General features: G+C 36.3%; 1 protein-coding gene across 2 annotated transcripts; it reads right to left on the bottom strand.

Annotated features, from left to right (window-relative positions):
- Positions 1-1,024: 1,024 nt before the first annotated feature.
- Positions 1,025-13,024, bottom strand: LOC124162102 (S-phase kinase-associated protein 1). Of its 2 annotated transcripts, none has more exons than XM_046538499.1 (4): positions 12,878-13,024; positions 12,609-12,711; positions 4,996-5,204; positions 1,025-1,920 (listed from the first exon to the last, which is right to left on the bottom strand). In XM_046538499.1, the coding sequence occupies exons 2-4, from the start codon at positions 12,709-12,711 to the stop codon at positions 1,744-1,746; spliced, it is 489 nt and encodes a 162-aa protein (XP_046394455.1). In that variant the 5' UTR covers positions 12,878-13,024; the 3' UTR covers positions 1,025-1,743. The 2 variants fall into 2 exon arrangements, with proteins under 2 accessions (XP_046394455.1, XP_046394456.1); XM_046538500.1 differs by lacking the exon at positions 12,878-13,024 and adding an exon at positions 12,777-12,799.
- Positions 13,025-13,139: the final 115 nt, after the last annotated feature.

Below are 13,139 nucleotides of genomic sequence, written 5' to 3'. Positions count from 1 at the left end.
TGACTGAATGGACAAGAAAACTGAACAACTCATCACCATGCTCACTCAATGAAATGACTTAATTCTTGGGTTGCAGAAAATAGTAAAAGGCCTTATCACATAATAGTTACCTAAGGAAAAACTGTGGTAACAGCACCGTAGGAATAAAAAGATTAACATTTTTGTACATAATGGATTAATGCACGGGAGATCCACTGACACTTTAGGCAGACGAAAATTGTGCATTGACAGTAACTGCCCACTTCTTACTTCTGCATAAACAACTTCATCAACTAAAACATCCCTCTAGATCATATGCTCCTCTCAAGAACCCTTTGCTGTGTAACTGCCTTCTCCAGGGGATAATAAAGCTCTCAGGGGTATCTTCAGAGATGAGATCATGTGCAGTTTTATCAATCTGAGCACTTTTCTGCAGTTAATGCAAAGATGAACTTCAGATTGAAAAAACAAAGCCAGAAAAATAATGGGTAGGATGCCACTTCGAGCAATGAATTTTTTTAGCCAACTTCATAAGAAGCTAAGACTCAATTGGATACAAATTAAATATTTCTTTCATATGTTTAAGAGCGGAGAAATTTCACAAAAAAAGCAATTTTATATCATAAAGAATGAAACAGATGAAATCTTATCGTGTAGTCATTATTCATAATGAATGTATAAGAGGCCACAGTAGTATTTTTGGTTCTATCAGACAAAAATTATCACACTTTTTCATGTTTACTTCTAAGAAGCACTTCATCACTTTTGTTTAAATAGATATTTTTGGTTACAGAGCATAAACAACTTCCAATTCTTAAATATACATGGAAATAATAATGTATCGCAATAGAATTCCAATTTCCACTGCAATGATTGCACCATCTACCCTGTTAATTAAAGCTGTCATGAAAATATTTCCTGAAATAATCACACATTATACAATGTAGCTACATGTAGAGAACAATGTCCTCAAGTTTTTTTTTGATACAGTTTACCCTCGCCAGCAAAAATGCAAAATTCAAAAATCTAATCCACCGATACAAAGTTGGACTAAAATCAATTTATTGTCAATCATACATATAATTTAACTAATCACATGCAATCATCCAATCATTATCAGAGATAAAATAAAAATCCGAATGGAAAATTTCAGCTATGAACTATGCTGAAAAGTACTGATTTCAAACCAGTGCTGTATTTGGGGAACAGCCAATGGATGTGCATATTTGGAAATGAAGAGCACCAGTTACAAAAAAAGATTACAATTTCTTGCTTTTATTGGCAACTCTAAAAAGATATCTTCATTTAAATTGTAAATATCCATACCTTTGTCTCCACTACAACCAAAATGAAGCCACTCTCACTCATGAATAACTATTTCTGACAGAATTTTTACATTGAAGAAACAAAATAAGACCATACTTACTTAAATAGTTTTCTATAACATATAACAAAACATGGCTAGAAAGAAAAATTTGGTAAACCCCTAATGACTTAAGATAGTCATTGATATGAGTAAGTATATTCTTCAATATCTGTTGTCCTCTTGATGGCATCTGACAACAGTAGCAATATACAAGGATTTAATTTAAATATTCACAAGAATTAAATACAAAGAAAAACAACTGCAACATAATACAGTTCATATCCAGTCCAATGTGGGATAAGGAGAGTATTCCAATTCCCATAGATTGAATTTTATAAGAAAAAAGGCCATGAAACAATATTGGCCAAATGAAGAAAACTGTTCATTGACTCAAAAATTTACTTCTCCTCACACCACTCATTTTCCTTTCGAACCTGTTCTTCTTCACTCGCAGTAAAATCATTTTTAATGTTGAAAGTTTTTCTTATTTCTTCTGGAGTCTTCCCCTTGATCATGTTGGCCACGGTCTTGCAAGTGACATCCAGCAGCCCTTTTATGTCAAGGTAATTCGCAGCCTAAAATATAACCAAAGAAAAGTCAAAGAGTTCACTCAGTCCCAAACATTTTTTTTTAAATTACAATAACTGATTATATTCTAAATCTCAATGAGCCCATCTTCTTGATAGTTACCGCACTACATTGCACAAAAAGCTGGCAATTATTACAAAAGTGCTAAATGAATCCTTAAGTTCCATATTGTCAACTGCTTTAGTATTCCATGCATTTCCAAGAGAGTGATATAATGCTAGAGAAAATACCTATAAAATTATACACTAAACAATTGCTTTTAAAAATGAAGAAATTTTGATAAAGTTACATAATATGTAGTGAAAATTAAAAAAAAATAGATATTGAAATTGGTAAATGGAGCTCTTTTCCTTAACCTAATGAAAGTAGGTATGCATTCCTCACCACACTACTTTCTTGCTCCCAATAAATAAAACCCTACTACATATAAAATTGTGAGAATTGTATCACAAGAACTGGAATATAGAGTGCTGACAGATTTAATCATATTTTTTGCATTGCCTGCCAAAGAATCAGATAATCTGAATATTATATACAAGGATAAAATATTTCACACCAAAAATTTGCACAATGCAAACTGTATCAAGAAAATGTACAGTATCTCGTACTTTGACTCGAGCTGCTTTTTACTTTCATTATTTGAATCTTTAATTTTTGTGTATAAGAAAAACATTCAAGTTCTACAAGTATATTAAGGGTGGTCCCCGCAGTTTCTAGTTGCTATAATGTATTTAGGCATTCTATCAGTTTTGTAGGCACCCTTGATTTAAAGCTTGATCTAAACAGAGCATGTTTGCTACTTCATATAAATGCAAAACTCATATCGTTTCCGACACGAAATACAGTACTATGTATTCATTCATCCAAGCAATGTCATTACATAGTTTTTGTTATTGTGAAGATAATTCATAGCTATGTAACTGCTCTCAGATTACAATCACAGAATTTTTCCCCCACACTCATTTTTTTCGGGCTGATAGGTCTTTAGCCATTTATAATTTTTTAATAATGAGTGTGGGAATCCGCTACTATGAAGTCCAGATGACATAGTTATATGTATACTACATCAAAAACAGCTATAGTTACACAACAAACTTTTGTCAAATGATGCCATTCAAAAGAGGAAGAATATGCCACAGAGAGAAACCTCAGGAGAGGCATCTCCTCTTCAGGGTTCCTTTAGAGAAGCTGACCTAGGAAAGGATAGTGTGTGCACCTCTAAGGGAACTATGTCCTAAATACTCCCCCCCAAGGGTAAACACAGGTTGGAAAACGGAAACGAGGACCCAGGGAGAGCTTTCAGGGTTACACTCCTGGAGGTCTACAATCCTGAGACTTTTCACCTGCACACCTCCGGAGGGGAAGGGCAGCAGAAGGAAAAGAAAAAAAGATAAGGAATAAGGATAGGAGGCATCACCATGAAGAGAGCTCGATGACGCCTACAAGGAAAGCATAGAGTTGGAAGGAGTATAATAGGGAAAACCCAAAGCCATTATTAGGGTGGCATGGACCACTACTAGCAAAACCATAATTTAAAGTTTCTACAGAAAGGAAAGATTTTCCTATGGAGAAGATTAATCCCACGATTTTCCACAGATACACAGGGTGGACACGTGGAACGAGACTCCAAGGTGGGCTCACGGGATTACACACCCGGGGCAGGGTCTGTAAGCTGTTTGCTTTTCACCTCTGCAACACAGAAGGGAGAGGACATAGAAGGAGAAAGGAGGGAGGTGCCGCCACGATAGGAACCTGACGACACCTCCAAGGAGTGGAAGGGAAGGGATGAGGAATACCGCAGTGTCACAGAGACGGGCAGGCCCTACTAGCAAAACCATTACTTACTGTTTCTACAGATAAGAAAAAATTCCCTCTGAGGAAGGTAATTTGTATTATTTTTGGTAGATTACACAGGGTGGACAATGGGAAATCTGGTCAGGGGGTTTTGACAGAGGTAAGAGGAATACCTTTCAGTGAATTCCAATTTTGAAAGCACTAGGAATAGCTGTCCCCTTAAGATATTATGAGATGTCATACATTCACAGCCAAATACTGGCTTGAAAGAGAAATGCAGCTATTCCTGCTCACATTGAATTGACTGAGGAAATTCAGATCGATTCTAAAACAAAATCTAGATTTAACAGGTAAGAGGGAAATTGAGACATATGATGAAAATGAAGTAGCAGACTGAATCATGTGCCTCGGCACTAGAATCTAAGACTGCCTGTGACCAAGCAAAATATGGCACAGTGAATAAGAATATATTTATGTAATAGGAGAGTGAGAATAAGAAAATGCTAATGGGACGCATTATTCCACGTAACACTATTTTTTCCTGCCTACTTCACTTTGTTAATAAATTCTATGCCAGCTGAAGCTGCTCTTATAGTTTGTGATATGCATTAATGTGATCATAGGTCCAGTCATAGCTATAGCATGACAGTTGCAAAACATTTAAGTGTTAGCCATATCGAATCATCAAAACAAATTAAAAAATTAATCATTGTGCCAGTATCCTATGTTCCTGCTTATCTGTCAGATTGCACTTGTCATCTTCATTAAGGTGTACACTTCTCAGCAGCAGAATATTTTCGATGGTGCACCATCTAATTAAGATGGGAATTACTACCGTTTACACAATGGAGCAAATATCCTTGTGAAGAAAATTAGTCAATACTGACAATTAAAACAAAGGTGATGACTCGGCACATTGGAATGCATTATAAGGTATATACTCAATTATTTGACCGCCAATCATATTGAGGAGCCTTTTATCATGCTAAAATTATAATTACATTAATGGCTCTATAAAATAAAACTCATGTAAAAATATGAAGGATTAGTTGACTTTTTTATAATAACCAATCAATGATTTTTGAAAATGCAATGTTTCAAGAAAGAAATGCCTATAAAAAGTTCAATAATACAAACTACCTAATTACAGTCTCACGAACTTCATAAACGAGAGTAAGCGCTAAATGTATTTAAAACCAAAGAGAATTTAAACAAGAAATCCAGACCTAAAACAAAGAAGTATACACCACTTAAAGTTTAGAACTAACCAGGATAAGCTCGAAGAGGCTTCCTTGGTCAACTTTCAGAAAATCTGCATCCCAGCTACTAATATCATCCGTACGTTTCTCTTTGTTTTCATCATCTTCTGGTGGAGGAGGGTCATCTTTGTGGTATGTGGCCCACTGGATTACTTTCTTAAGGATCGCAGAGTTGACGTTTGGTAGTGGAACCACCTCTTCTTCATCTTCATCCATTCCTAGAATTAAATAACAATACGGAAATGTTTACAATTTACCCTATAGCTTCAACAAATATGGAAAAAGAAATAATGCATTTAATAAGACTTAGGGGGCACCCTTCATAGAGAGAAGAGTTTAAAGAATCGTTAATTTTACCAGACCACCTCCAAAGAAGTCGAGTTTTCTCTAGTGGACTTATTGGCCATAACTAAAGCTGTGCTCAGCCACCGCTGACTAGTCAGGTTGCCTGAGCCAAACAAAGCACTCATGTTCTTCGCATCTTATCTCAATGGTCCCTCCCATTTCTCCAAAATGTCTCACTACATTCAAATTGGATAAACTTAGGTCTTAAATCCCAGTGGATCTTTGATCCTAAGCAGTCTATTTAAAATTTATAAAGTAGTACATGGCTAGTGTCAATCCAGTGTATCTTGAGAATTCTTGAAATTTTACTGGATATAGTCGAGACGCACGGAATAACTCCTGACTGCTGGCTGCTCTTGCTCTACGGTCCTATTAAGTCATACAATAGATCAATAGATAAGATAATTAGGAAAACAGTGCCACTAATCAAAATGTCATGGGCCACTATGGACGTCATGGGAAAGTTCGTGCCACAACCACAACATTCATTTTGACTGCAATGTATCTCAAAAATTCACAAAGGAGGAGTATACATGAGACCTATGGTGAGCCTCATTGAGGAACCCACACCAACCTGGACAAATATCTTGCCAAAGCCCTAGACCTTCTCTTGGGCCATTGTACTAACCACGTAAAGAACTCCACTGCCTTCACCAAGATACTCCTAGGAATCTGTGTACTTCCCTTCCATTTCTTAAAGCACTATAGATGTTGCATCCCTATCACAAGGCCAACAATGGCATCACCATTCATGAAAAGAAACTTCATGATGCCATGATGACAATAAAAGCGTAAAAAAAAAGTTTTGCCATGACTTTCAACTCTAGCAGCAATTTTCTAGAAGAACGGTATATGTTTTTTGATATGATAAGTTCCTTAATATAGACGGAAATCACCTGGAAAGGTGTTCTAAAATTTCAGCTTTTATGTAAAAATAAAATTGCTACAAAAAGTTGACAGATATTTTCAATATTTCAAAACAGTACTTACTTAAAAAAGTGCCTCTTGTATGACTGCCTACTCACAACTTAATAAGTCATACTCACTTCATGGGTCTCTCACCGTATTGGCAGCTAAGAATACAAGCATTGACATAAGGAAATCAAACAACAGATTTTATGAAGGGAGCACGTTTCTCCATAACAGTTAAGCTTCAACGATGACCGCAGTAGAGAAGTAAGAGAATTGAAGCATTTCAAATGTGACGATAGAAATGTATAAAGAAGAAGAAAAGAATCAACCAAGGGAGCAGCTGAAGAGGATAGGGTGAAAAATTAAGTTACATGAAAACCTTTAGGGACAACTTCATTTGCCATATCAGGAGGCAATATGGACTAATTAAGACAGGTAGATGGGAAGAATGGTAAAAAAAAGGTCTCTAGTGTATTATACTGACAATTCACAATATATAAAAAGGAGAAGACAGTTGTAAACATGAAAACGTCTGCTAACAAGGAGACTTTGCCTAACTGATGTCAAGAAAGAAGATGAGACCCTTTTTATTTGAAAGTAGACAGTAAGGTAGGAATACTGCTGAAGGGTTTTGTCCAAATACGCCCGGGTTTGAGAGAAAAAAGCATTTAAAAATTGAAAAATACGGTCACGTCCAATTTAATTTAAAAATTTCGCCCCATTGTTTATAGGTCGATTTGGCCCAGTGGTACCGTGTCGCGCTTGCGTTTTGGAAGTCCAGGGTTCGAGACTCGGAATGAGTAATTTTTTTCCAGTCTGCCACTTTCTCCATTTTTTGTACTTTGTTCCATCTTCTTCAGATTTATTGATTTCAGACGTTACACGTTTTTTTTACTAGACTGCTTTTTTAGAATAAGCCTTAAATTGACATTCATGTCGCTAGCTTACCTTGCTTCGAATTATTCTTTCCGTTGCCGAGATTCATCCAAATAGGAGTGATATAACTCTGATGCTGGCGTCGTAGTAAAGGGAACTCGTTTCCGAAGCAAAAGATTTTAAACATACCGACTTCGAAGAGTTTCCCAGGTTCCTACTTCGAGTAGAGTTTTACCTGTCTACCTCTATGATCAATTTTGAGTACTCCAAGTGCTAAACGTTGTTCTTCTTACATTTATTGCTGTCAATTAGTCTATTTTTAACTTGGTAATTGTTAGAAATGTTTTATATGCTAAATTTTCAGAATGAAGTGAGAATCGTTACTCATTATAGCTCTCGCCGTCGAATGGACCCCGACTATTGTTTGGCGGGCGGCAGGTAGGATTTTGAAAAAACATTTTGTCCTTTACACTTGGATAGTTGAAGGGCTGAACGAATAGGACAAAGGTTTTTTTAACACTTAATAAACTAGATAGGAGGTTGTTGGGCTAATGAGCGGTGCCTTAATCGATTAAGAGATCTCTTACCCGCCGTCTCTGTTTGGACAAACTATAGGACGAATTTTATTTTAACACGTGCTAATCCAAACTGGCGGTCGAAGTTCCGTCTTAATTTTTTAATTGAATTATTCAATTTGCGTATCCTTTTTTGAAAGGATATTGATCGTATTTTCCTATCTTTGGCATTAGTTTGAGCCTAAACCTTCATCAGTTGACATCCGAAGGCAGAAGTTTGGAATAAGGGCTTCATAATTTAGGATACCGTGCGAAATAAGTATTTTAACTGTGTATACAATGGAACCAGATCCAATCCCTGGGCCTTCTAGTGGCAGTGCCGTAAACGATTGTTATTCAACGTCAAAACATGCTTTTAGCAAAGATGATTTAACGGGAGCTGTTCGTCATTTTGAAGGTAAGCATATTTTAATGATGTAAATAATGCTATTTGTAGCAAAAGATATTCGTGGTCCATTATTTTCAATAGTATTTATTATTGAATGCAAATATTTTATCACATTACAGACACTTTGCGTGGGATGCAGGCTATTAACGACCCTAAAAACGCTTCTGTCACGCGATGCTCCAAACTAATCGGAGATGAAGTTGTTGGGAGATTTTTGGATATTTTGAATGAGTTCAAGTTTGAAGAAGTAGAGGAACTGTTTAGTGCCGGTGAATCTGACAATCATCCGGCACTAGGAGATTGTCAGATTCACCGGCACTAAACAGTTCCTCTACTTCTTCAAACTTGAACTCATTCAAAATATCCAAAAATCTCCCAACAACTTCATCTCCGATTAGTTTGGAGCATCGCGTGACAGAAGCGTTTTTAGGGTCGTTAATAGCCTGCATCCCACGCAAAGTGTCTGTAATGTGATAAAATATTTGCATTCAATAATAAATACTATTGAAAATAATGGACCACGAATATCTTTTGCTACAAATAGCATTATTTACATCATTAAAATATGCTTACCTTCAAAATGACGAACAGCTCCCGTTAAATCATCTTTGCTAAAAGCATGTTTTGACGTTGAATAACAATCGTTTACGGCACTGCCACTAGAAGGCCCAGGGATTGGATCTGGTTCCATTGTATACACAGTTAAAATACTTATTTCGCACGGTATCCTAAATTATGAAGCCCTTATTCCAAACTTCTGCCTTCGGATGTCAACTGATGAAGGTTTAGGCTCAAACTAATGCCAAAGATAGGAAAATACGATCAATATCCTTTCAAAAAAGGATACGCAAATTGAATAATTCAATTAAAAAATTAAGACGGAACTTCGACCGCCAGTTTGGATTAGCACGTGTTAAAATAAAATTCGTCCTATAGTTTGTCCAAACAGAGACGGCGGGTAAGAGATCTCTTAATCGATTAAGGCACCGCTCATTAGCCCAACAACCTCCTATCTAGTTTATTAAGTGTTAAAAAAACCTTTGTCCTATTCGTTCAGCCCTTCAACTATCCAAGTGTAAAGGACAAAATGTTTTTTCAAAATCCTACCTGCCGCCCGCCAAACAATAGTCGGGGTCCATTCGACGGCGAGAGCTATAATGAGTAACGATTCTCACTTCATTCTGAAAATTTAGCATATAAAACATTTCTAACAATTACCAAGTTAAAAATAGACTAATTGACAGCAATAAATGTAAGAAGAACAACGTTTAGCACTTGGAGTACTCAAAATTGATCATAGAGGTAGACAGGTAAAACTCTACTCGAAGTAGGAACCTGGGAAACTCTTCGAAGTCGGTATGTTTAAAATCTTTTGCTTCGGAAACGAGTTCCCTTTACTACGACGCCAGCATCAGAGTTATATCACTCCTATTTGGATGAATCTCGGCAACGGAAAGAATAATTCGAAGCAAGGTAAGCTAGCGACATGAATGTCAATTTAAGGCTTATTCTAAAAAAGCAGTCTAGTAAAAAAAACGTGTAACGTCTGAAATCAATAAATCTGAAGAAGATGGAACAAAGTACAAAAAATGGAGAAAGTGGCAGACTGGAAAAAAATTACTCATTCCGAGTCTCGAACCCTGGACTTCCAAAACGCAAGCGCGACACGGTACCACTGGGCCAAATCGACCTATAAACAATGGGGCGAAATTTTTAAATTAAATTGGACGTGACCGTATTTTTCAATTTTTAAATGCTTTTTTCTCTCAAACCCGGGCGTATTTGGACAAAACCCTTCAGCAGTATTCCTACCTTACTGTCTACTTTCAAATAAAAAGGGTCTCATCTTCTTTCTTGACATCAGTTAGGCAAAGTCTCCTTGTAAGAGGAGAGTTGAGTGGAGGGTTGCATCAAACCAACCTAAGGATTATGAATCAATGATAACAATGGCAGTGGGATCTCATAATCCTTATCAGTTTTCACTGGAATCAATTAATTATCATTTCTTTTGCTCTTATTCCTAATTTATAGGTCTGAGAAAACTAGAATGCTAATGCCTTACTTATAAATAGGAACGTATATTTACAATAAATCGATCTTCCTACTTTCCATCAATCCCATACAACTGACCGATTCTATTACTGAGGGAACTTTTCTCCATCATTTCCTGGCTGGTGCATTGTGAGATAGGCGTTACTTGATAATCTGATTAATTTAAAAGTGATACATCTCAATATCTCTCCCCTTAAATATTGCAAAAGCTTTGCTTCTGCAAAAAGATTTCTGATCAACCTCGCCGGAATTTTGTTAATCGACATAATGTTTTGTCGACTGCATGGTATTGTACATTCTAACTTCATTTCACTAATCCAATAGAAGTTCTTTGAGGCTCAGGTTGGTATGATGGTTGTTGTCTTGACTGCTAACTCTGAGGACCGGGGTTCAAATCCTGGTGGTGGCAGGGATTTATCAGAGACCATTCCAGCTGTGTGGAGAGCATTTCAAGCACAGTACTTAGCCCATCAGATGGGATGTTATGCCATGGTCCAAATGGCACCTTACATTAAGAACTTGCAAATTCTGACACTGAGTTTCGCTCCAACTTTCCTTTCATACCCTTCCCTCATGATGCAAGTGGGATTTTTTTGGCATTTTTTTGCAGCTCAATGACTTCATACAGGAAACATTTTGCGACAGTCATGTGATAAATTCAGAGTTCTTAACTGCAGAAAAAATTATGACTTTTCATCGAACGGGAATCTAGTTTTGGATGAAAATAAAAATCAATGAACTTCATGTTGTGGTGTTGTTGGGGTAATTTAAAATTTCAATAGCCCACATTCTATAAACAATTGACACTTGGATGCTAGAATTTCTCTTCATCTCCATTCATACCAAAATGTCTATACATACCAACTTTCATTAACATCCAAGGAACATCCTGGACATGGAATGTCCTGAAAAGCTTTAAGTTCTGATACTTTATGGCAAATAAAATCATAGAGGAATAGTAAAAGTCTATTTTTTCAAGTGGATTGGACTTACACAAGGCGATGGCCGAAGATCTCTACATAAAGAGTCGACTACATGTTTGTTACTATTTTGACATGTACTGTTGGTTTCATTTTCGTACAAGGGTTGTTCTGGGATGTGTAAGTAATTTGTTAAATATAAGTCAAGATCCTGAGATAACGGGCTTCAGTGGAACCATCTTAGCCAAGGATGCAATTTATTGCATGTGCTACCCCTCAAGTTACCACATATACTATCATAAACTGACACCTAAAATCCAACTGCACATTATCAATTTTCAGGCTATGTTTGCATTAATAGTGCCTTTACACATACACAAATGATGCCTCTATAGAAAACCCAGTAAAATCCTCACTGGTTTAAATGGCTCCAGTTTTTTATTGTATTCACTGGTGTATAATACCCCAAAACATTAGAAACTATTGCCTTAAATTTTTACCAGAGGGAACTCCCTCATTAGTACTAACCTGTCATAAAACATTCAACTTATTCATGGTAGACAAGATACAAACTGCACCAACGATAGCAAAAAGAGGTGCAACATAAATTCATGAGCATACACAATTTCAAAATTTTAGGCTGTGCCACATAAGAATTGCACATATTTAAATTTTTATTGACAAATTGTAAGAACTTCTCTCTGAATTAATTTGGCGCCGTAAATCCAATAGTCTCTTATCATAAACCCAGGTAAATCTCACTGTTAGTTATGACTACCACAAAACTAGGTAGTAGCAAGGATAGAGTACTAATGCGGTAGAGTTTAAGTAACTTCGATACTTTCAAGAAATAAAATCCTGACTTGCTAGAATATGTCTTCAAACGGTCCATGTCCAAAATTGTGGAGTACAAATAAATTGCAACAAGGCATGTGACCACTGTTCATGACGTTGGAATATTTAATTGTACTTTATCACAGGAAGGGTTTTTGGTTCCTTGAAATTGCCATAATTTGACAATTTCTCCACTCTTTCCTAACATGTTTTCTTAGTACTTAACATGTTCAACGTTAGAGACTGAGACTGTAACATTCATAATTTACTCTCTTTATCATTTATACCTTTACCACATTATTTTTAATTTAGGAATTCTACTTATGCTCATTCATCGCAACATTTCATCTTAAATATTACCCACAAGTATGGCATAGTTGTAGTGCAACGAAATGTTATGGGCATGTTGCCTCAACACACCACTGTTTATATAAGAAACATTTCAACGACACCCCACGGAATCACCAACTTGAAATAAGCACAAAATAATTTAAAATTGATATTTATGACAGACGCTAACGCGCAAAAACTCCAACTTGATATTCCCAATCTCAAATCAGACACTAAGAAATGAGCACTTCCATACTAGGCAAAAGGACAATGCTAAACTCATCATAGATTTTGAACACTAACTTGCACACTTAACGGTACAACGGCTACATGTAATAAGTATATTTGCAATAACATTCGCAATGTCACGTTCTAGAAAGATCAACATACCGAGATCTTCGAGCATGGTTTTGATGGTAACAGAGCATTTCGCTATTTCCACATCGACATCAAAAACTTCCCCATCTGAGCTCTGCAGCTTTATGTTCGGCATCTGAAATTCGATAAAATTACAACAAAATCCACAGATAGGTCTAACAAGAATAAAAACAAATATACCCCAGACGTTCAGTTTACAAGCGAGCGCAAGCTCGCAAGAAAATAATGGCCACGTTATGCTAACCAATAACTATTTCCATCATAAAATGACAAATATTTACCCTGAGCTTCGGCGAACGACGAAAATAACTCCGAAGGACCCAACTTCTTCGTTAGCGAACGAAAAACAAATAGAATACAACCCCTGAAAAAATGGCTTCTGATTCAAGGATCCCCTCTCTCAGGCTGGACAGCAATTCTAATTAATTAACATCGACCGGACGAATTAGAAAGAAAATAAATGAAATTCATTTAATTAATTAATTTTCCACGAAAAATTGATTTAAACTTAAAAATTGCACTCTAAATGGCCTTTTTGCTTTT

The sequence above is a fragment of the Ischnura elegans genome, chromosome 7 (assembly GCF_921293095.1).
Source record: "Ischnura elegans chromosome 7, ioIscEleg1.1, whole genome shotgun sequence".
Lineage (NCBI taxonomy): Eukaryota > Metazoa > Arthropoda > Insecta > Odonata > Coenagrionidae > Ischnura > Ischnura elegans.
This window is presented reverse-complemented; position numbering and strand designations above follow the sequence as displayed.